Source organism: Salminus brasiliensis, chromosome 1 (assembly GCF_030463535.1).
Source record: "Salminus brasiliensis chromosome 1, fSalBra1.hap2, whole genome shotgun sequence".
Classification (NCBI taxonomy): Eukaryota; Metazoa; Chordata; class Actinopteri; order Characiformes; family Bryconidae; genus Salminus; species Salminus brasiliensis.
The window spans coordinates 56,398,882-56,425,099 of NC_132878.1; the positions used below are offsets into that span (position 1 = coordinate 56,398,882).

Genomic DNA, 26,218 nt, shown 5'->3' on the forward strand with positions numbered 1-26,218 from the left:
TCCCCTTTAATGACGCCCTAATCATCTGCAGCTGATGTGCTGCACCTGATTCTAATTATAGGCATTTGAAGTAGTAATAAATGTGGGTGTGTCCTAACTTTTTTAAATTACATTTTACAATTGATTTTAAGAGATATGTCTTCTGTTGTATATATTTAGTTATATTACCTCAATCTACCAATATTGTCCAAGTGAAGATCACATGGTCATTTGTTTAAACTTGTATAAAAAAAGATTTTCCTGGGGTGTCTTAACGTTTTCACATGACTTCACATGAAAGATAGCAATGTGCTGTAGAATAATAATAACCCAGTTTGGAAGAGAACAGCAGGCTGGATTGACTGTGGGTGTCAAACACTGGGTTAGGTAGGTCCTGCCTACCAATATGAGCATAACTCCAGAACAGTTTGTAGCAGAAACTGTGCTCATTGCAAGGCTGTCTTGTTGCTAACTGTTTTAAAACAAAGACACTTGTGTAAATCCCCCCTTTTGAGGTTAAAGAGTGTTCCATAACAGAAAGTGGCACCAATGTGTGATGTGAAGAGCCAGGGGACCAATGTGATGGGCATGAGTGACATTGGAACAGCAACAGGCATTGGCAGCTCTCGGTTTGAAGGCCTTTTCAGTGAAAGTGAAAGGGTTTGTGCCCGTAGAAAGTGGTTTTCACTGTTCTTACAGTACAACGTATGGTCAGTGTAGACTTGGGCTTTGTGATGAAAGAACTGGTAAAACAGTCTTAACACGTTATGTACAGTAGGTTTGTAAGGGATGGTGCAAGCTCAGCTTGGAGCTTGTTATTGTGTCTCTTGCACCTGTTAAGTAGGAAGTAGGAAGTAGGAAGACAGCTGTTATGTGGTAATGAGATGAAGTACCACATCAGAAGGGCTGACTTGACCATTGAGACGTCATGTGAAAGGGAAATTTATTCACAATTCAGACAATGTTGGTATGCAACTTTGCACAGCTGGGTGGGGCACAGTACCACCACCACCACCACTAACAATGACCGCAGTGACCAAAGCTAAAAGACGTGTGCAAGAGCAAAGTAGTCCAGGAATAGCCTAGTAGGTCTAAAAAAAACATTAGCTTATCTCCAGTCCTTCAGGGAAGATTAGAGAAGCATTTACCAGGTAGCCACTGGGACAGTGAGTTACATAACTGATTCACCGCTGAAACGCATTTTGTTTTGAGACAGCATCCGTTGCAGGCCTAACCGATACTGCAACCCATAAAGTCACTACGCAGTATGCAAATATAGTTATAGTGCACACTGAAGTATGCAAAAAGAGAACAAATATCATAATGGTGGTTGGTGTGACGCAACAGATAACCCCAGTACCTGCCAGTGAGCTACCACACCACGTGGGAGACTGGGGTTGGATTCCCAGTCTGGGTGCTGCACTACACCAATAAGAGTCCTTGGGCAAGACTCCTAACACTACATTGGCCCTCCTCTGTAATACGAGTAACCTTGTAATTCGCTCTGGATAAGAGCGTCAGCTAAATGCCTTAAATGTAATGTAATGTAATGGTGAACGGCATTATGATTTAAAGGCCAAAACTTTTTAGCCACACAACTAAAAATATACAGCATACAGAAAAACCTACTACAAGCCACTGGGAGGTAAAAAGGACCTATTCAGCCTACAGTCTGCCAGCAATGTGACCATACTTGTAGCTGGCCTTCGGCCAGGTCTGTTCTTCATTTGAATATTGCCAACAGTGCTTTGAGCCACTACTGACTGCTGGCTAGACGTCGTGTGTATTTATGGAATTCAGGGCGCTAAACAGAGGATGCTGGGAAACAAATATTTGTCCTGTCCAAACGAAACAAAGGCACATTACATAAAGTAATAGATACTAATGGTTCTCCACACTGAAGGCGGGTATTGATGTTGTCAACGGAGAAATTCCATTTACGAAAGTGTCCAAAAGCCACACCAGCACTGTTGAATTAGAATAGCTGAAATGACTCCCAGTGCCTTGGCACATCCCCTGTGAAGAACCCAGTGAACTTCTCAGCAGTGTTGACTCAGTGTGTCGACTAAGTCTGAATCACACAGACACCATTCAGCCAGATTGTGCTGGCTTTTGGCGGCCTAATGCCGATTGCTGGAGGAGGAAATACAAATGCAAGTTTAAACTTTCCCTTCTTCATCGGTGGCAAAATTCAATTTCTTGCCTGAAGCAGAAGATAATATAGAGAGCATTTTCTTCAACCATCACCAAGCAAACATTTGCATTTACGTTCAGGCATTTGGCTTTAATTCAGAGCAATTCACAAACAACAACAGACTGCTTGTAGATAATGTAACCTAAAAAAAAAAAACAGACCATAGCCAAAACATCTATCATCTCTATCTCAAAACACAGTTATTAATTATGGTGTCAAAACAGCCATGTCATAAAAAGTTAATGCAATTAAATCACATAAGCATCTTGAAAATAGTAACATACACCCTCTTTTCTGGCTGCCTCAGGAACGTTGGCCTGTATCACACAAATAAACTGGACTATAAGTCTGGCCATCTGCCTCCATAAACCAGATGGTAAGCATGAATGTGTGTTAAAGTCTTTACTAAGCAACTACTCAGCTGCCTCTCCTTTCCAAACATGACGAAGCACTTTGTCACAAAGAATGAGCTTTCGTCTGGGTCAGAGGTGCTGAACCCTTGTGCTTGGAGACACTCCAGCATGCAGACAGCGCTTCCAACCCCAGTGTAACCCACCTGCTGCAGCTTGTCAAGCTCTTCAGGAGTATCTCGATCTTAGAGCAAGGTGTTTAAGATTAGAATTGGAACGAAACTCAAGTGTGGAGCACTCGAGGTGTCCTCAATGTAGGTCAACTCCATGCTTTATGACACACAAGTAACCAGACCTCTTACTAAGCATGATTAATTTACACATCCTATGGCTATTTTCCACGCATAGACTAGCCTAAGCATTGTCCCAGTCTACATTACACCACTGATGAGACTATCCATTGGAAGCACCTTTAAGTCTAGTGCAGTATGTTCTTGGTTAATACAGACAAACACACGTTATCAGATACTGATAATGACCGCACCCGCATGGTTTATGTACAATTACAGCATATATTTAAGGGAAAAATTCATATCCCCTATGCTAAGTAAAATAACACACTGTACGATGTTAGCCTGAATTGGGCCCCCAATGTGTTAAAAAAACAACACTCTATATAATAGTTTTAAAGATCCTTAAGGTCCAATTGGGCACTAAAGGCACTAAATTGTAATTAGTGTCCCAGCAGAACAGAGTAAGTTTGTATCTTTTTATAACATAACTTTTAAAAGCAAAACTAAAATGAAAGACTTGTCATGTCAAGTCAAATCAAAACCTTTAAAACACTTAAAAAATAGCTGACACATTCATTATCAGATGAAAACTAATAAAAACAGTTTTATTTCAACCAAATTTACTTCATAAAACAAACAAACAAACAAAAATGGTCCATTTTAATCTCACTTAGGCAACCACAGAGCGCATTTCCCACATAAGCCTGTGATTGACACTGTAGCAGTGATATTAAAAATTCATGAGAGGTTTGCATGCGTGCTAACTGAAGTGACTGTAAAGGAGAACACCTCTGTTGTTTTAATGTGTAAATGAGATGTTTTTATTTCTCTCCTGAAAAATTCATGCTTCCACCTGTGTCGGGTTAAGCATGTATATTTTATAATTCAGTGAAGCAGAAGAAACGATATGTGGTGGTTATAAGTTTGAGCTAACAGTAGTCGATAAAGCCATTTGAATGGCTGCAATGTTGTCAGTCAGCTTGTGGAAAGCACTGTCCACTCTTCGGTAATAGACTATATGCAAACTGTTTCGCTTAAATATAACGCAGTGCACTGAAACAGTAGAACATAAATGAATAGTTCCATGGCATCATCACACAAACATATCTTTGGATATAAGGGTAGACCAATGTAGACATTTGGAGAATTGTGGACGGACTTGCTCAAACCCATCACTCCCAGTGCATGTTGATACATGAATAAGCATGTATGATTGCCATTGTGCACACACATGCGCATGAGGAAAATCCACTGCAAACATTTCACAGTCCTTACTTTGTTCCACATCTGTGTTTCCCAGAAACAGCCTCGAAAAACAAATACATTGTGCAATTTAGCACTATTAAGCCAGAAGCAAGGGTGTTACATCTAGAATGTAAACTGACCATTCTCAGTACAGCACATTGTTATCACACATAAAGGCAAAAATGAACTACTTTAGCAGCAAGGCCCCATATGTATTCACACACTGCAATTTCACACTCATTTCCTACACAGCTTCTGTATTAGTTTCACAGTAATATATATATATATATATATATATATATATACTTGAGATTTGAATTAAAAACATCTCTGCCGGCCATGTGGAGGCTGTACTTTAGCTAGTTAGCTCACACTATGAGCTATTTGCACTCTTCACAATGGTGTACTGTTAAAATAATGACAAAATAGTGACTTATACACACACACAATTCAGTAATACAAAAATGTCATTTGATAATAAAACATTTTGATGGTGTTACTGGTACATAAAACCACTAAACGGTCTGTATGTGTTTGTCAGGGGAAAAAAGATAAGACAGGAGAAAGCTGTTGGAACCAGATCCCTCCCTCTGACTTATAATAGAAGGAAAAGCATATTTGGCATTGTCCCTCCGGCTACTGTACTATGTCACTATGTAACTTTGGTGGAGCACGAGACCTCTCGCGAGAACTGCAAGACAATGTAGGAACCCACAAGCCAATAATAACAATTCTTACATAATGCTTCTATAAAATGAACGGACTAGATGGACTGAGCATAAAAAAAAATCTTTGTCAGATTGTATTACTGGAAGTTCTTCGTTTTACACCCCCTTTAATATCGGATAAATTGTGTAAGATGTATTAAAGCAGGCAAAGGACAAGTCTTGGGGACTCGAAGGGACTGGCTGTGTGTTTGAATAGCAGTGAGCAAAACTGTCTGCTTAAATAATCACTGCCAAAATGCATGAACCATTTTGCCAGAGTAATGCCCATTTGTTCATGTACAAGTCTAATTGTCCGGTGATAAATAATAAGCAGAATGCACTAGTCTGTCTGTTAACTGCGCTGGAGCTCCGGCGTTGTGTATGAGAAGTCTTTGAAGTCTGCTTGGTTGAGGGGGATAAGTGCTTCTTCGATGGGGGTGAGGCTTGGCTCCTCTTGAGTGAAGTCAGGGTCAAAATTGTTCACATCCTCCAATGATTTCTGCACAGCACAAGATGAAAAGGTCACAGGTTAAAAATGAAGTGGTGAGCTATTTCAGTCCAGTCAGCTGCACTCATCTTAATATCAATGACAAGAACACTCAAAAAAGTAGTAAAGGCTACTTAGTTGTAGGCTAACTGGACTGCATACACAAGGTCATGTTAGCTTGGCTTACTATTCGTGGTTTGAAGGGGGGTTCTAGTTCTCGCTTCTTCAGCTTCTCCCAGTCCATCTCTTTGAAGAACAGGTGAGCAGTGATGGCTTTCTCCCCTCCGTTCCTCTCTGTACAGCCCAGTCGACATGAAGGGTCCTTGGTCAGAAACTGGAGGAGACAGAAAATTGGAAGGTGCTTCATATTATTGACTTTACTTCAAGTGTGAGGGCCCTGAACACTTATCTACTGCAAACGCTCTTATAAATAATGGTTCCATAAAGGTTATTTGAAGCAAGGCCATCTTGTAATACCTTAGTAAATCTCCGTTTAAAGGAATATACCAGCAGATTTCTAAGCCACCACTTCTGGTTAACGGTCAAAGCAATTGGGTTTTTTCCCTACACTTAACAAATGCACAGAGGACTCAGCTCAAAGCACATTATGAGTCACTGTGTTTTCTACCTTTTTAGGAACAGGAGAACATGTCTAAATTACTACATTAAATAACTAAATTCTAAATAACTGGCCAACCGTATTCCAGGGATACAGCAGAGACAAATGCTGGCTGACAAATGCTGGAGTATTCCTCTGAAAAATGTAGGAAAGTTTTCCTCTTCTGGCATTCTTCCAATTGTTCAAATTGTCATTAAGAAAACATAACTACCACACTGATTTAAATGAAAGCTTACATTTGTTTACACTCCATAATGTACAAGCTTGCTTTTTTGTATCATTGGTGGAAAAACAAAACTACATGAGTTGAACCAGACGGCTTTCCGTGTAGGCAGGGGCGTCTTTCATCTGAGGCATTTGGTGCAGTGGTGGCTCAGCGGTTAGAGCGCCGGGATATCGATAACAGGGTTGTGGGTTCGATTCCCGGGCTCGGCAAGCTGCCACTGTTGGGCCCTTGAGCAAGGCCCTTTACCCTCTCTGCTCCCCGGGCGCTGGAGTTGGCTGCCCACCGCTCTGGGTGTGTGTGTGTACTCACTGCCCCTAACACGTGTGTGTGTGTGAGTGTGTGTTCACTACCAGATGGGTTAAATGCGGAGGACACATTTCGCTGTACAGTCCACACTGTACAGTGACAAATACGTGCACCTTTATCCTTTATCCTTTATCCATTTCCTACCGCTTCACAAGTCTGCTGTGTTTTTTCAGAGATAGACAAATGGGTCAGACTATTAACATGGGGGGAAGGTCGGCAGCAAGGGTCATACAAGGGTCAAACCCCTATCCTTTGTGCTGACCAAGAGGATTAAGAGTGTCTGTTATTGGTCACTAGACACAGAATGAAAAGCCTGATATGTCATCTCCTTCACATCTCTGAATGAAAGAGGAGACGAGACACAGCCTCTTTCACAAACAGGTCAGGAAGAAATGCAATCTAACTCGTTGTTCTGATTGGGAAAATGACTGTTTACTGTGTAGCCAGGGTGACAGGATTCCTGCCTCTCATGGTATTAAACTGACTACCAGTGGTTATTTAACTGACCTACCAGTGGTTACAGTATTATAGGTGTAGTGTACACTCTGCAGCACATTTTTTTTTTGGACATGTGTGCCTGTCCCTTGAGACATAACCTATAAGAGTCATGTTGCTTTGTGCACAAGTGAGATACAGTGTCTGTTTTAATCAGTCTAAATACATTTCATAGCATATGGGTGTCTGATTAGGGTTAAGATACAGTGCAGATACTCCATTCGTTTTATCAGGCCAACACAAACTGCACAGGAATATAAACAGAGGAAGCATTACATTAGGCCTCTTAGCGAGAACAGTCAGTGACCATGCATGCTCCAATCAGCTGCAGAGTGAAACATAAGCCTCTTCTCCGCTGAGGGATCTGTCTACTGTCACATGGTGCAAGGGTTAATCCACAGAGATGAATCTTTTTAACCCTTACTGGAGTTAAATGGGATTGGAAATTAAATTCAGTGACCAAAGGCCTCCAAAAGATTCAACCAGTTCCCAGAGCTAATAGTCTTGCCTGATCTACGTAACACTACCATAACCCTGATGGTGTGCTGGCAACAGTCCTACTGCTGTCTTTCCCTATATGAACTGTATCCTCCCCTAATTGGCTCGAATACCATGCCACAACACAGGCATGTCAAAACAAACCCCAAGCTGCAAAGTCAACGCCAAAGTCGAACAGATTACACTCACTCCTCTTGTTTGACTAACTAGAACCCTGGACCCTGCCCGAGGGGCCTGGGCAGGCTTACGTAACAAGGTCAGCCTGGGAGAGCACTGGCTTCTCTTTTCTCAGCACAACAGAAGCTGAGGCAGCAGCTACAGCACGCTAGGTTTAGCATCTAAGCTAGAATCTGGCTATGCTATTTGCACCCCCCCTGCCTGGGACAGACCACTTACATAAGAGCCCTCCCAATCCAGCAAATCAGCATGCTGCAACAGCTGGTTAATGCCATCCAAGCTGGTTACACCCCCTCCAGCCTCTCATGCTGGGCTGATATTAACATGTACTGCTCTTTGACCACTTTTTGACCACAAGGAAAAAAGCTATGCACTAAAACCATTGTTATCCAGCTCTTATTGTTACATAGATGTTTAGTACAATTTCATAAAGTCATAGAAACATTTTTGGCTTTCTGTTGTTTACCTAGTTTCTAGCCTGTTGTTTAGGCTAGTTTCTGACATTTATATGTACTTATGTTTTTATATGAAGGTCACATAGAGGTAATCAGGTCTGTTTGTGTTATAAATGTGATTTATGTGATATCACAAAAACTATTCATTTAAACTGGATGTTTTTGCAGCACAGTTTACATATATGGGCAATGTATACTGGGGACTGAATCATATGTATTTAAAGTTGTTAAAAAGTACATTTAACCCCTTTAATGTAAATATGCAGGAACAGATCATTCTGCTGATTGAGGAAAGATTACCGACATCAAACACAGGACACATCTTCTTATCTGAATTATATAATGTAATCACCATATCATTGGGAACCAGAGCAGACTGTCCCTTTACTCTTTTGAATGGCACTAGTCAGTGAGGTGGTAAAGAAGAAGTTCAGATTTCACATGCAGGTACATTATGCTTTGTAAGACTATGATATGAGGCTTTTGATTATATCACATCTCTTTTTGTTGTTTTGCTACAGTTGCATGCACATTTTGGCATATCTGCATATCTGAAATGCAAGCAGATGAATGAACACTGGTGTGAAGTTACACAGGATTATACTGTGATTTGCAGTGTAACATAAGAAGGTAGGGATTTGTACATTGTGGAATTAACACGGAAAATGCAGATGTTGAGCATGACATCATTGTGGCTAACAGAGTATCTGTTCTTCCTCTAAAGAAGTGCTTCAGACGTTAAATGACTCATGCCTTCACCGTTGTCCTAGTTGTGCTGGTAGCTTGACACATTAAAAAACACTCGGGTTCAGACATGAAAAATCATCTGTCTGTGTTGTCGTTTATACACTGTGTATCAAACCAAAGAACTGTCCCACAATCTCAAAAAGAGATGTGCTCCAGTAATCGTAGTCGGAATATGAACATAAACACAGCATTTTAGCTTATTGCCTATTGTATAAAAATACTTTACATACAATTCCTCATCAGATACATTGTGCTGTGCCTAAAATGACTAGGAGCATTATGAGGGAAGCCACAGAGGTCAACCATCACTTTGAAGGAGCTACAGAGTTCAGTGACTGAGACTGGAATGAGGGTACACCAGTCAAGGATAATAAAATCTCTGCACACAACTGGCCTGTTTTCAAACATTTCAAAGCAATATGTGTGGCACAAATCTAACAGTGCCCATTCCTAAACAATTACGATCCAGAAAGTGAAGTATGGGGGTGGCAGCATCATGTTGTTGGGATGCTTTTCCTCAGTGCGAAAACATTTGCAATGCAATGCATGATAGACTAGCTTTAAAGATTTTTTTGCATTCAGCCACAAGAGTATTACTGTGGTCAGGTACTGATATGGGATGATTAGTTCTTGATCATAAACCCCAGTCTAATCCATCCCAAAAGTATTCAAATGCCACAGTGACCCTCACTTATGTGTGGCGTCTCCAGAGCAGTAAACTGCCACTGCTTTTCTATGTAGATTATATCTCAATATATGTGAAATTGCTCAGCGTACCCCCCGGAGGATGTCTTCTGCCTCGTTGCTGAGCCAGGACGAGTAGATCACTTCATCTCTGAGGATGCACTCAAAGAGCTCGTCCTCTGTCTCAGCCTCAAATGGAGCATGACCGGACAGCATCTCATACAGGAGCACCCCCATAGCCCACCAGTCAACAGACACACCATACTTTTCCTCCTGGATGATCTAGGAGAGAGAGAAACCAGGCATATGACACTAGCAATCCCATCCATTACATGCTACACTGGCATGTCTTCTCTTAGTCTTTGCAAATTTTATGTTCGTACCTCAGGCGCAATGTAGTCTGGTGTCCCACAGAAGGTGCTTGTCCGCAGTCCATTATGGATCCCTTCCTTGCACATTCCGAAGTCTGCCAGTTTACAGTGGCCATCCTTGTCCAAAAGCACATTGTCCAGCTTCAGGTCTCTGTATAAGCATACATACAATGGACTTGTTTGGTACAAGGAGGAATGTGACATTTTGATCTTGCAGAGATCTTTGTTATGCAGGTAATTCTGACACAAAAGTAATTTGTTAAAAGCAGCAGCATTTACATCATGTCACTGTAAACCAGCGCTGAGAGCCTTCTTTAAGCAAATGTTAAACACATGCCAAGTAACTCATTACTCTGAAGACAGCACAGCCTGCTCTGCAACTGTCTAAAAGCAAGCTGGAAAAAGAGAAAAGCCACAAAATCCTCAGGCCCCGTAAGGACATGCAGTTTCTCATGCTTACAGTGGCACGGAGTTGGCTTCGCCACATACACTGCAAGGCATATTCACTATCCTGGGCCTTGCCACAAACCAAAGGACTGGGAGACTGCATAAAAAGCAACAGATTCTTTTTATAGTTTACTGTCCAACCATCTGATTGACAGATGTAAAACCAATGCTCTCATTTAAATTTCCCCAGAACCTTCAACATGCAACAGTGTCTCCCAGAGAGTTCACTAATTCAGTGCAGCTTCGCTCATGTACATAATCTAACCACAGTGGAACCAGGTAAGACCTTAATACCTAGTTTCCAATGAAAGGAGTGCATCACCCAAATTAAGAGTATAACGATATGGAAATTTTCATTCAATATTGATACAACCCATTTTTCAATACTTCTCAATAAGTGTCTTTTAAGTCTGTCTAATGTCTCTGGTTAATGTGTGTCTTGCATTAATATGTCAATGTTAATATGTTAATGATTACACAATTTTTCGTATAAAAAAATGCAATAACCAACTAACAAAAAAATTATACACTCTTAGGATTTTTCAAGGGTTATTAGGTAAAGACAATGGTTTTATATAGTATATATAACATCTACAACTCAGAAAACATGTACATTCTCACAGATGATACAACTAGCAGTGAAATAAGTCCAGGCAACAGAATCGTTGACAGTGGTTTCCACAAGCAATGATAAATGAGATACCCTCTGAAGACACGGAGGGGTGTCTTAGCAATGTAGTTTTAAATATGGATAGAAATTGCCACACCCTTACCCAAAACTGCTATGCTATATATCAGTTAACATTAGCCAAATAAGATGATTCCAACTGGCCTCCATTTGCGTCTATAGGTTGCTGGCCACATTAGCAACTTTGGGAGCAAGGCTCCTTTAAGTGCATCCTGTTCCAGCCCCAGAGAACAGGGGGCTGGTGAAAGGATAATAAAATCATTAGTGGACTACAAACAAAGCAGGCCAGAGGACTGGGAGGACAACTCTCCACAGATTAGATTAGAAACAGATTAGCACTGGATTATGTTGTCTCTGCTCCTAATCAAAGATTACGGGTCAGCAAGATGACACAGAGGGACCTGGATAATTGCCTAATGATGTTTTTCCACTACTGGAGAGTTCCAGTTAATGTGTTTATGTTGTGTAAACATGTAGTACTGCAAAGCCTTTCTCAAACCAAGCGAAAGTGCTCATAAAGCAAGTTAATATGTGTAGAGCCTTGTTTGCGTAAACTCAAAAGGGCTTCTCTCCTACCATCCTCTCTACTCTCTGACCAATAGTTTGGGTAAACAGCTTATGTAAATGTTGCTCCATTGGGAGCACTGCTGTGACATCAGCTCCCACCACCTGATCCCATAGGACGCTTTCGTACACTCGCACACAATCCCGGAACCAATTTGCCTAAAGCAAAACACTCTTCCTTTTGCTATAATTAGAACTGACTTCAAAGTGCCAGGGTGATTAGAAATGGCCTGAAAGACCATTAAAAGGTGGGTCATAAGGTGGGGAGGGGGCTGTCCAGAAACAAATGGCTAGAGGAGATTTCTAAGACGTTACAGAAATGGCCCTGCACGAAAGACCATAAATAGCAGAGGCCCAAAAGAAACATCCAGACACAAAGGAGTGGGGTGAATGAAGTTCTTGTGGAGGCTGGACCAGGTCATGTGACAGAGGCAACAGAGCCAGGAAATTTAGCTTGCTCAACTACGGGAAGGAACCTTCAGCTAGGGGGGTTGGGCAGTATCCACAAGACAAATGAGACAGAGGCAAGTGCAAACAAATCCACATTCAGACAAAATACTGGATGCACGCCACTGGTGAACACATGACATACAGTTTGTGCAAAGTTACGACTTCCTTCTTCACCTTAACACAAAATGCTGTAGCTAATTCTTATTCTCACACTTCTATTTGTGGTTGTGATATCAAACTAGGTCTCATGGGGCTACAGTTGACGTACTTACCGGTTCATAGGGCCAGAACCAAAGAGGTCTCTCAGAGGCTTGCCAGAGGCCTCAAGTGGATTTCACAGTGGAACATATTTCTGCTGGTGGTTACCATAGCTGCTTGGATTGTCTAAGAGTCCCCAACACTTGAGGTGAATTCTGCACTGGATGACATTAACCAGCCACCCATTTAGGCAGCCCAAGGTTTGAGGAAGAGTCGTTTTTTGTGAGGTGAAGCGCAGTTGGCATTCACTGTGCTTCACTGGTGGTCAGCAAGAATCAAACGGAACATCTAACTAAACAGAGTGTAACCGTTGCCAAGAGTGTAGCATGTTGGCAAAGGCACAGAAACTTAACGAAAGAAAGAAAGATCTGGTACCACCTGTTCCTGCAAATCCTAGCTCACATTTCTCAATGAATCTACCCTTAATAAGTGTGGAGCTGAATTATTTTCATTGCAGTTCACCTACACATATAGCCCTGGGTTATGACTGTGGACAACCCTGCACGCAAAGCCTTATCAGCACCGACCATGTATGTCTGTTGTCGACAAATAGTTTCTGACTGGTATGCAGACAGTCAGTGTTACCTAGTGTTCTTGCAGAACCTGCTGAGCAGAGGTCACTATTATTCCTGTTCATTACGAGCTCATATATTGGTAATCCATAGGTTTACACAACTGGATCAATGCCTTACTTAAGGGTATGCTGTACCTTTGCTCCAATGTACTGCTTAGATAGCTGCCATTGTATTTGGCCTTGGTGTTAAATTGTTGTTGGTTGTGTAACATTTTTCAGTTAGTAGAACACAGCTACCTGTCCTTTACATCTGAGGTGAATTCTGGATGTCTTGCGGCTCATGCTATTTCTATAGTCTTAAACCATCAACCTACAAACCAGTGTATTACATAAGACAGATGTTTGATGCTCTTGATTTGCCAGCTTTAAGGTTTTACGTAGACCTCTGCCATTTGTTAGTTATATCAATGATTTATTCCAAGACAAAGAGTCATCATAAATCCTTTAGAGATAGAGAAACATTAATAAGTTATGGCCCTGGGAAGTGGGGACCCACAGGTTCATTCAGTGGCTACCACTAGGGTTGTATTTGTCAGTCTGCCAGAAGTACTTCTACATCTTGGGCAGTTTTGAAAGATGATTCACTTATTGATTACATCCTACAGTGTTACCTCTGGTTCACCCTAAAAAAGTTTCATTTCTTGTAACATTGTTGTAAGGCTAATGCTAGTGGTCAGCAGAAATGCTGGTAATGAACTGTAGCGAGTTCCACATTAGTCTTAAACGTGAAGCTTCATGAACATATTCAGTGTAGACAGTGTATTTTTAATGCCATGTCATTGGGAAACCTTGTTGGGGCAAGATCTCAAGCTATACACAGCTATATAATTATTAATTGTACCTCAAATTCTCCTGTGTTTATCTAGAAAAACACAGCTATGCTTAATTTTGTGACTAGTAATTTAGACTTCCATTTGACCAGTGGAAAATGTTTCATTTTCTATCCACTGATTGGACTGTACTTGACTTTCAGCACGTTTTCACCAGGAGTCTCAGTCACAATGAAGGTTCCTGGCATTTTTTCGAATTAACAGAGGTATGGACACCCAGAGGTTTCCTGTGGCCCTGACCTGGACAAGTAGGTCAAGGCTATTATATCTGTAGCAGTAAAATCAGCTGATATTAAGGTTAGATGCTGTCAGCTCGAATAAAATGTAATTCTGAATGGTTGGAAATAGTATGCATGAAGTAGCAGAGCACTGACTTCACGTTACCTGTATATGATGCCTTTGGAGTGAAGGAACATAAGAGCACAAGTGATCTCAGCGGCATAGAACCGAGCCCGTGCCTCCTCAAACCGCCGAGACTTTTGGATGTGAAACATGAGATCGCCGCCGTTAACAAACTCCATGACGAAGAACAAACGGTCCTACAAAAGAGAAATCAACTTGTAAGCCTTTCAAGAATCGAAACATTGTCATAAACCAATACATTTTCTTTATAGTTATCCCAATTTTTGGACCAAAATATAACCAAAAAAGTTACATTAGAAGCGTGTAGTCACACAGCACATGGTCTGTTACCATACTGCCATCTGGCATGTGGGTACTGCAGCTTCCAGCATCAATGTATTTTTCAATATAGGTTATCTTTTTGTTGAATATGTTGGTATTGAATACATTTTCCATTCCATTCTGTATATTGGGTGCTGTATATTAGAGCTATCCTCTCCGGCTGTGAATTAGTGATTACCTAAGCCTCACCACAAGCATTTCAACTTTGCTTGAATGTCTGGACATGTTGTACAAATAACAAATAAACCTTGACCTGACTTTACTTACACTAAAGATTATAGAAGAAGACAGTAATCTCTAATAACATGGTGCATTTCTACACACCATTGTTTTCCACTGCAGTTATGTGCTATCTATATCAGTTTAACCTATATAATTTTGCACCAACAAATCCATCAAAAGACATATAATTATTAAGTATTTAAATACGTTTACGACCAAAATGAATGCGTCACAACATCTGTTTACATTACATCATATATGTTCATTTAATTGCCAAACATACTGTATATTGCTGCTGTCCAATGAAAAACATTTATCTCTATTTTCCCTCATTATTTGAACCCCTAGAATGACTTGGAATAAAATATTTCTACACTGTCGGCCATTTAGTTATAGTCTTTTTGCTGGCACAAAGTCAAGACGTTTTTTTTCCCTCTCCTGTAAAGTTGCTATTTTGGAGATTCATGTTTTTCATTGGACAGCGACAAGTTCATCCTGCTTTTCTCCACTGTCCAGGGAAGTGGAACATTGCTCTGAGGATCTGATTGCAGCGACAACAGCATTAAAGAGGTCAGGATGTTGGATGATCACCACCTCACCTTGACCCCAACTCACCAACTCATGCCAGTGGGGACACAGTGTCGCTGCTCCACAGCTCAATGCTGAGGGACATGTTGCCAATAGCTTCATGCTTATCTGCTCCAGAGAGTTTTATTCTACTGGCAGTACTTCTCTATAGAGACTACACAGGCTGTGTGTGCATTTGCACATCTGTGTCAGCAATGGGGGCGACTTTAAAGTAGCTAAATGCATCATATAGTGTAAATTGCTTTTCTGGGTGCTATGGATCAATCAGATTTGTATTTGTCTCTTAGCTCTTGAAAATCCCCAAGGGCAGACAGGCAGAGTGTGTCACGCGCTGTTTACTGTAAAAAGCATGTTCTGGAAGCCTGCAATGAAAATGCATAAGGTGCTGCCATCTAGTGGTTTAAGTATGACTAAGTATGAGTATTTTAAATGTGACTGCTCACTTTTGAAAAGAGTGCATTCCATTCATGCTAGAAATGAAAACACAAAGTGGGAGAGAGAGAGAACTGGAAAAGAGAAAGTTTAGCTAGTTTAAGGAAGAGGAGGGGAAAAACCTCTTTCGTCCACAACATTTGAAACAAGTTTGGATGACCTGTAAAGAATCTTTCAGGAAGTTTCTTTGGCAGTTAGCTACGGAAACCCCAACAGTCAATCTACATTGAGAGACTAATTAAACCTCAGAAATCTAAGACTCTAAGAAATGAAATAATAATTCTGAGTGTAAATAGGATTTTGAGTGACTGTGTGTCTGAATGCACACAATTCTGTAAGCACTCACAGTGGTCTGGAAGCAGCAGTAGAGGTGTGTGAGATAAGGATGATGATGGGCTAGAGATAACACTCTCTTCTCTGTCATGGTGGACTCCACGTCGTCATCCTGCAGTATGACATCTTTTTTCAGTATCTTTACCGCACACACCATTTCGCCACTGATCATGCGAGCCAGCATTACCTGTCCACAAACACACCGCATATGGTTCAATTAGATTTCTAAGTAGTAATAAGAAGTAATTGCTGAAAAAACCCAAACAATTTAGGAACGCTACATATTGTACATCTCTTGAATTTCTACAATATCTTTTTAATTGAACTTACAGTAAGTTGAGCTTGAATGAGTGACGAGTGATGTGTTGAAGTACAGTAATCAGTATTTTAAAAGAGAATTTGGGTTTGAGCATCTGCCCATTGACCTCAAATGGTATGTATAGTGAACAGAAACGATTGTCTTTACTCATTTGGCGTATGCCAAAGAAGCAGCTGAAAGAGATTAGGCTTTGTCCTACATTATGAGACACATTAGATTACAGATATACATGCCACTGGTGTACTGATATACTTTATGTTAGTGTGTCTCACCTTGCCAAAGCTGCCTTTTCCCAGCACCTGTAGGAATGTGAAATCCTCCAGGCCCACCTTTACATACTCCTCCTCAGTCACCTCAGGCTGCCCTTCGCTCTTAATACTGGAATTAGTTGATTTTACAGGAGTGATGCTCGTCTGTGGAACAGACATGTAAGACACACATGTATTCACTTACATTGAATACCTTTTCTCCATTTGAGGTTCAAACTGTAGCTGTTCACCACTTTTACCCACACAGCAGCTCGCCTACCTGAGAGACTCTTTTAGACAGTCTACTGGGCTGCAGACCAATCTCTGCCAACTTGCTGGCCAGCTCTGCACTGTTCACTCCGCAGTTGGGGGCCACATTTCTTTCACAGCGGATGTGCACGTTCATCTTACAGCCTGAACACATTACCACATGTATTACATTAACAGCAAACACCTATCACAGAGACAGTGTGGAATGCAGCTAACAGTTAAAATGAAACAGGTGTTTATTTTTATGCAATTATACAAAATAAAAGTACAGAAAAATACACAAATAATTGTGATTAGCTGCTGTATTCTAGTATTATTTAGGAAGATGTTTACTCAGGTAGTACTGAACCTAAATACCTGCAAACGTATTCAAAAACAATTACATTACTCCTTACATTTTCCTTTATATATTCAAAATACAAAATCATTGTGTTTTGTCTTCTTCTCTTCTCTTCTCTTCTTTAAAATGCTGTATGTATGTATATTCATGTCACTGTTATAATAATAAATAATAAATTAAACTGTCCCAAACTATGCTCTGTTTGTTTTTGGGAAAGAACCAGAACACCTCATGCCAGTGTATGTGTACACCCCATTTACTTATTACCTTTTGCATATACATATAAATTACATATATATTTTATAATATTTCAACTTTATTCTTTTTAGATCCATGTGACAGGATCCACTACACCCATAGCTCTATTTCTAAAGGATTACGCTGTACCCATACTTTATTTATTTTTCAGAAACATAGATACTGTGCAGGGGCCAACAAACAGATGTGCCCTTAAATGCAGAAGTACACTTCAGTCACTTTACCATTGCACATTTGTCCCTTTTCATAACCTACGTTTTTTTAAAAATACAAAAGTAATTCAAAAGACTGGAGTCTAAACAAAAACTTAAAATTGGTACTTAAGTGACAAACAGGGTACAATGCTGGTGACAGACTGGCATCATGATTAGAGACACAATATGTTTGATAGATTTTTCATTGTTGTTAGGACTATTTTTATTATGATTGGTCTTATTTTCTTTAAAGTCTGATATAAATTAGAACGAGCTACTTTGAGTTGCTTTGAAGTCTTTTAAAAAATATCAGTATTAAAATGACTCTTTGTTTAGTAAACTGTAGTTTAATAAGTCATTTAAAATGACCCAGTTTCCCTAGAGCATCAGTTAAGATCATCTTAACTAGTAAAACGTGTTCAGTGTGATGGTCGCTTTGAAAGAGTTTTTGTGCTAAGATGTTTCTAAAAAATCCAACCCAGATTTTAAATAAATAAATAAATAAATAAATAAATAAATAAACAAATAAACAAACAAACAAACCAACCAACCTTGTATTGCAACATGATTATGTGTGCAAAATTTTTAAAGAAGTTGTAGCTGTAGTCTAATACTTACCTAGCAATTTTTTTATACACTTGTTTTATATACTTTACTTTCCTTTACTTGTATTAAGTAGCACTATAAGCAATACTGTGGCATTGCAGAGTTTTCTTTTCCATTGATTACCAATAAAGTTGCCACCAGCCTTTTTATGTAGGTTGTTACCTTTGCACTGCAGTCCCTGCTTCAACAGCCCGTACAGTAGCGATCCACAGTGATTACAGTAGGTAGGCACTTTATAGTTGTGCACTCTGAACTGGTGAGGTAAGTTGATGCCAAATCCTTGGCTTTGGCCCTATAAAAAAGAGAGGGCAAGTGTCTGAATTGTACATATATATTAAATACTGTAAGACAAGACAGGCCCCTGCAACACATCCTCATCTTATTATTTGACTTCCCCATCTCCCTACAATAAATGACAACTACAAGCTCAGCAGAAGCTAGAGAATCCTACCTCGCTTGCTGTTTTCTTCATCCTTGGACATTCGCTCACAACCAGATGGTGGCACTTCTTATGGACCACACAGGTACACACTGAAGTATTGAGATGCAAAAATCACGAATTGAAAAATCACACAGCATTTGTGTAAAAATTTAGAGAAGTGTAAATCAGGGGCTACTACCCAAAGTCTGTCAACAAACTGAAAAGAAAGCAAAATACAAAAAACTAATGTTTACCTTGACATTGGTAGCCCTGCTTTCCAAAAACACCCCTACAGAGATATGGTAGATAAAGATAGAGAGTCAGAATCAAGGTTTTCAAGGATTCAAAGTTTAAAACCACTCACTCACCAATTCACCAGAGAAAAAAATATTTTTCATGCTTAGGATAACCAACAAGCATAAACCACATAAGGAAATCCCCCTCAATATATACTTAAGAGAAGAGAAACTAATGGATTGCTGCAATACTGGAATCCAGGCACTGAAACATGTGGGAGCTCACTGTTTAGTAAAGTCACGATCTAAAAACAGGTGGGGAAAGAACAAGCCCAACTTATGCATTTAGCGACATGCTAAGTTTGATTAATAAGGAAAGTAAGCAAAGCCAAATGATCCCGTCTACTAAGTGTGTCTGAAAACAGTGGAAAACACTCCTAAGGCCTAATTCACTTGACTTCGTGCTCAAAGGTATGAGGTTTTATCCTCAGAATGTGTGTGATTAGCAGTACATTCCTGGCTACACATTGTTGTCCATGAAGCATTGGTTCTTTGGTAATTTGGACGAATTGCTGTCGAGTCCAACTGTCTTTAACTTGAGAAGATAATATCTTGTTTTATTCCGGTTTGGCTGTTTTCCTTAATGAACACAGCCATGTCAATGCAACCCTCTTTTGTTCTCCTGACCTATTACATAATATGAGTCAAAACCATGTAGCAGTTAATGTGAATGTGTGCATCTATGTTCACATCACCAGATGAAGTTCTTGCAATGGCAGCAAAACGTTGGCTGTTTCAGAAAGGTGGCCATGAACTTGTGTCCGTTGACCTGGTGCACCTTCCTCCTTAAAGCCCTCTGTCTTTTCCTGGTCAGCTGCTTATGGATCTTACCTCTGTTCAGAGTGGAATCATCTGAAATCAATGAAACAGTATTGCAGAGAGAACACAATGAGTCAGGAGTTGATGTTGAAGAAATGAGAGAGAAAAGGCCAAATAACTTACCATCAGTAAAGGATCCACTGAGAGAGATGTAGATGTAGACACTGCCCTCTGGTTCCAAATTAATCTGAAGACACACAAACAGGGAACAAAGTTAGACTACCGGGCATTTCCCTCTACAGTACTATCCATTTCTCTGTCTGAGCAACTTTAAAATATAGATACTGTTGATCTAAATGATTTATTACTGGAAATACCAGTCAGTTTCTTTGACAACTAGTGAACATTGGCAAAGCACTCCTTAAATGAGGTCATGAGGCCATTTCCTTTGAGGCCTGTACCTCCATTCACTCTTACACACAAACTCACACATATGGTATTAATAAACAGGTTAACGGCACACATCGTTCCAATACAAATATACATTTAGTTGCACTGCACCTTGTACTCAATAGCTTGGTAGCACGCTCATGTGCTGGACAGATTCGGAGAAGAGAAATTGCCTCTTATATCGCTGCTGTCTAATAATGAAAAAAAAAGTATCTCCCCTTTTGTCCATTTTGTATGATTTGAACCCTGTAGCTTCTCTGTACACTGTGTCAATATTTCTGGATGAATTTTGAAATGCTTAAAATTATTAAATATACTCTTATTTTTACATTACAGTGTTTAGAACATTTGCCTTCTCCTGTAAAAATACACGCTTAAGGAGATGGAGAACGAGATGGTTTTCTTTGGACAAGGTTTACGGAATGAGCACCAGACATATAGCAGAGTGCACAGAATCTAAGGGTAATTTTTATTAAAAAATCTAAAATTCCCAATTAATTGCAAAAAGTATTAATTGCAACAAAAAAATAACCTCAAAAAGTAAACATTTTATTTTCTGCTCTCTAAAGTGAAATGTGAACTAACACTAAATGTGATGCGACAAACTGAATAACATAGCATTACTAACATCCTTTACATTGTACATTGTACTTGCTTGCACGTCATTCATGTTATTCTGACAAGTAGTAGCACTGGCTTTCATTGCCTTGACTAAACATAAGAAATTAAAATCCTCAATAGGATCTGTGAAAAAGTTTGGGCATCTTATGGAATCAGGACTTGCCCTCTTTAGCTGAAATCACAACTTACCACCCTGATTTTGTAACAGCTAAAGGTTTTGCAGTTCTTGTGGTTGTATTTTGTACTTTTCATGAACTGCACATAAAGGTCCTTCAAACATACCCTTTGTTCTATTTGAACTTCATTAGTCCACAGCACAAACCTCATCAGGCTTCTCCTGATGTTCTGTAGCATACTTCAGACACTGAGTTTTGTTACAAGGTCACAGTTAAGTTCTCCTTGTTGTGACTTCTCCATGAAGGTTTTTCTTTTTTTGATTTGCTGCATTACCAGCAAACAATTAGTTCTGGCCAATGTTTTTTTTAGTGATTCAAATCTTATCTTAACCACCGTAGTTCCCCTGTTCTTTCTCAATAACAGACAACACCATAGAAACCACTAGCTGAAAAGACTTGGCTAACTTTTATGCACTTGTGGGCTGCCTTGTGGGCATCAATTATAGACAGTTGCTTAAAGGAGCTCATGTTTGACGCGTGTTAGTACAAGGTTGGATAAGACTTTTTATGAAGCTTAGAAATGTCGTAATTACAAGTGGTGGCTTCCCTTAGGCTCAGACCCTTTGCAACGCTTAGCGTGCCAAATCTTTTGTACAGGCCATATTGCTAAGTTTTTTTTAAATGTATTTTTTAAGTTAAGAAAGACACAGTAACTGTGCATTTCGGGTTTGTTAAAACTACTGTGTTTTATGTTTGATTAGCTACATAGGCTGTATTTACTACTTGACCAAGACAAAATGTGTAATTTGGCCAAGGGTGCCCAACTCTGTATGACATTGTTGTTATCTGAAAAAAAAAAAAACCCATTCACATCAATTACATCAGCACATGTCACTGAATGTAAGTTTACGTTTACCACACCAAGGGACACATCTGGTACATGGCAAAAAAAGATTCCAATACTGATTCTGATTACGTTCATATGATTCGTAGATATTTTTGTGTAGCTTGTTTCCATGTCTTTGAAAGGCATAATACATGCACCTCACATAAACTGTGACCAATCATTATATTTCTATATATTTCTTTTTTTTGCTATAGCAGGATGTGGTCACTTTGGATTGGTTTGGTTTGTGAGCACATAGTCTATATTAATAGTTCACAGGAAAGAAAGGCCAGCATGTTGTACCTATCTTTGCCTTTTGCTTGATGATCCTGATAATCAGAACTAGAACAGGTGCTACTTTTCTAATAAATATGCACTGCAAGTTCACATTTGGGTTGAAACAGTTTACCCTCTCTTTCAGTGTGTCTCTTTAACACTTAAGCAGTGAGATGAGGAAAAAGACGGGAACCAGACAAGCCGGTTCAGCGGCCCAATGTCTGACACACGTACCCAGAGACTACAGCAACTACAAATTCAAGACCTATAATTATTATTCTGTCCTGGCCTTTGTATGTTCTAGAGCAAGTCACTACACTTGGTTATCAAATCAGACAGTGTAATCCTTAAAATCCTTCCCCAGAATGTGAATGGGTTCTATTTTTGTTTCCACCTTAAATGAGATCATTCTGGTTTGGAGACAATATAGAATCAACAAGGGAAAGAAATCTTCAGCAAAGGTCCCAGCTGACGTAGACAGGTTAAAAGGGGAAATAGGAGAATGTACACCATCACTATTTTATTTTTATGACATATTAGAACATTAATCATTATTCAAATATATTCGTCAGGACAGTGACTCATCAATCCCCTATCATGAGTATGACACTTTAGTATGACATCAGTTGTACCCAAATAAGCGACTTAATGACTATATTTCTTCCTTTACTGAACATAGAACTCATTTCCTTAATAAAGGAGGTGGCTTGCTCCTCTTAAGCAGTCTGAAATACACACTCTCACATTTCTTTCAATCTTTCATTCAGATAAATGATTCCATTCGCGTGATTCACTGGTTTCTGCCTTTGCTGCACCTGTAGAGGTCTGGATTGAAAACAATGTGGTTCTGTGAGTTCAGCCTAAGATATGGAGTAGGAATGGGAATCCAGCCCGGTTAGTTGAACAGCATGCTTCCAGTAATGATAACAGAGTCTGTGACCTCAGAGGGAGAAAACATTAAAACACCACGCTGATCTGCTCAAAAAACAATCTTCAATGTACAGTAGACTGTATTCCATAAGACATGTGCCAAATCTTCTTAGTTGTCATATTATATATTATATATAATGTAATGATCATCATGTAAAAAACATTGTATTTCCAAATGGGCAACTTGACAGGAGAAATTAAAGGACTTTCTTAGCCTTATATGGAACTTAATATAGTGATGAAACTTTTGGACCGCTTCTGTTGAACCATTCAGCATAACATTTCAACACTAGGTAAAGAACAATGGCCAAACTCATATTTTACATTATATATGAACCCCTTAAACAGCCTATGGTCTGCCGGTGGGTCGAAAGTGTCATTACAAACTTCTATTACCTAAAAATAAGTAGTTACTGAGTAATGCACCTTAGTGTGGAATAAGTTTCTTTTATGTATATCAGATAACTATTTCAGTAATATTTCTGACGTCATCTGAAAATACGAATCAAAGAGAAAGATGTTTAGTAAGTGATGGTAGTAAGTAAATTGGCAGCCATCCCATATTTGTGCTAACTATTACATGTACAGACCTTCTGAGGCAGCATAATATTATACACTGAAACAACAAGTCACTAAAAATCCAACAACAACATTTTCTAATGTTTGCTCACAATGTAAAGTGAGCCAACCCTCTTAAAAAGAGGGATTTGTCAAATACCCTTTAGTAAAGGAAAACGTAGAGAAATTGTTGTAGATGATTCCCTTAACCCTTAAAACACCTACGGCTGAAAGTGTTATTACCAACTTCTATTACCGATGTATAGCCGCACCAATTTGCACTGAAACCCCTGTAGTTACTGAGTATACACCTTAGTGTGGAATAAGCCTTTCTGAGTTAAGGAGTTAAACCCCATTTATAACAATATGTAAATATATGTACTACGGAAAACCATTTAGGCTAAAAGAGTACATAAAGGTGTGCTCTTGTGAAAGTATGTGGGTGGAGGTGCCAAAAAAAGAAACTCGAGCAAAAAGGGCACTTCTTCTTTTTTGGGCAGGGAGCCCTTGCTGCAGCACATGTTGGTGTGAATCTATGCACCTGCTTGTACCCTTCAGACATTTCAGAATGTTTCTTTTTAGATTATACACTAGGATTTGTTCAGGTTTAATAAATGTGTTTGATGCTGAACACTGGAAAACAGCCAGGAAGAAGCTGAAAGCATAGAGCATATTAAGGCAGCGCTAGAGGTCACGATGACCGCAGGACTTTTGAGCGTGCAGAAATACAACACTCCTGAACAGTTAAAGTGTGCTTCACTTTTTTTCATTTTACACCTTTATACACACACACACACACACACACAGGAAAATCAGCCAAAGCAAGCACAATATCTCGCTGTGTGTGTGCTGTGGAGCACAGTTTCCATGACGCATAGTGGGTTGCAGTCTGTGGTTTTGTGCAAAGCCTAGCCAATGCACTAACAGAAGTGTGAAGACCCTCACAAAGGAAGCAAACACAGAGAAACAAAGCTATACTGTACGGATAAATACTTAAGGCTAGACAAAGTGCAGGTTCGTACATCATTCGCATGGTTTCCTCTCTGCACAGGTGCCAGTACAGTCCATTTACAGTCCAATGACACAAATCAGACTGAGGGGGAGGCAGGGGGGTCTACACAGTAATGTTTAAACCTTTGCATCTTCACCATCATGTTGAAGTAGCAGGTCAGTGTTTCCTGTCTTTGATTACCTGACCCCTGGGAGTGATGTACAGTTAAAACCAGGCTGGGCTACACTTCCACTTTTGATATTTGGCTTTTGGTTTGGTTTGCTCTAGACCAGATATTCTTTATCTTGGTCCTGGACATCTATCACCCTGGAGAGTTGAGTAACACTCTATCTATCACCCAGCTCTAATATTCAGAGAGCCCCATTTAGGCCTTTATTTCCTGGAACCCGGTGTATTACAGTAGGGTTAAAGTCTACAGGGTGGCAGATCACCAGGGTGGTATATCACCAGGCCCAGACAGAAGCCTGAGAACTCGAATACAACCCTTGCTCTAGATTGTGTTTGACAATCACCTCCACTGGATTAAACAGTTGCTTCTATTCTTTTCTTGACATATCTTCTTATCTCTTTCTTACTTTCTGTCCAAATTTTTTTGGTCCACTGTGGAAGCCAATCTGAAGAACCGGTCAAAAAATCTGGGTGCAAAGATTATTGAGGAACCTTTACATCAAATGACGTTTCTTTAAACCCTTAAGATGGGTTTTCACTCTGACACTTTTTTCCAATAAACATGGTTCATTATAGTTGGTTCCAAAAGTGGTTCTTCTATGGCATCACCCTTTTGTAGCACCTTTATTTTTGTGTATGCATCCTTAGGCGGATCCTATATATATATATATATATATATATATATATATATATATATATATATATATTTTTTTTTTTTTTTTTTTTTTTTCCAGCATCCCACCTCATCCTTATGATACAAAATGAGTACAAATGCCAGCAAACTAAATCATCTAGAAAAAGTATCATTTCCAGCAGAACAGATCCAAACAACACTGCCAAATATCAAACCAGCCAACAGTCACCTCCTAAAACCTGACTGACTCATCTAACCATGAAAACGAATCCTCACCCATCCCTCAAAGCTCTGCCTCGTGCTGGACGAGGTCAGAAGGTCCTCCAGCTGGATCCTGCAGTTCGCTACGAAGTCGTCGTAGCCGATCGGGGTGTCGTGGAACACGGCGATCTCCAGCTCCTTGCCTTCAGTCACGTACGGGCAGAACTCCTCGTTGAAGCTGGGCCGGTCGGTCTTCTGCTTGGTGGCTGTCTGTCCCACTTTGAAGTTGTCCACTTTCACAACAATGTAGGGGTCCAGCTGGAGCGTCTTCTTGTGGAACGTGTGTCTAGTGGAGAAGGTGGTGGGCTTTAAGTTCACCGCCTCGCTGATCTTCAGCCTCATGTACCCGTTGAATTTCATGTCGAGCCGTGTGTGTCTGGGAGAGTGGCTAGCTGGTGCTGCGGGCGCCGTTCTCAGACGCGCTCTGGCTGATTCAGCGATGAAACAACGCGAGAAATGGCTCCTGCGCTCATGTCCAAACGGGCGGGCTGGAGATACACCCAGTCGGGAGTTTCGGAACTGAACACAGCTCCACACAACCTGCAGCTCTACTAATCAGCTAAATAGACGGAAGGCGACGGAAAGAACCGAGGCTGTACAGCGGTCACCAGCGGGGGGACGCGCGGTGGGAAATCCCGGCTCTGCAGTCTTTCGTGGTTCACATTTTTCGGAGGCTGAAGTTCCGCAACAGC

General features: G+C 40.1%; 1 protein-coding gene across 1 annotated transcript; it reads right to left on the reverse strand.

Moving 5' to 3' along the window:
- Window positions 1-3,400: 3,400 nt before the first annotated feature.
- Window positions 3,401-26,218, reverse strand: prkchb (protein kinase C, eta, b). The gene is made up of 14 exons (XM_072682747.1): window positions 25,542-26,218; window positions 19,798-19,861; window positions 19,551-19,707; window positions 18,814-18,848; window positions 18,590-18,669; window positions 18,301-18,430; window positions 16,751-16,884; window positions 16,495-16,635; window positions 15,917-16,090; window positions 14,029-14,183; window positions 9,846-9,984; window positions 9,556-9,744; window positions 5,443-5,589; window positions 3,401-5,267 (listed from the first exon to the last, which is right to left on the reverse strand). The coding sequence occupies exons 1-14, from the start codon at window positions 25,884-25,886 to the stop codon at window positions 5,121-5,123; spliced, it is 2,037 nt and encodes a 678-aa protein (XP_072538848.1). The 5' UTR covers window positions 25,887-26,218; the 3' UTR covers window positions 3,401-5,120.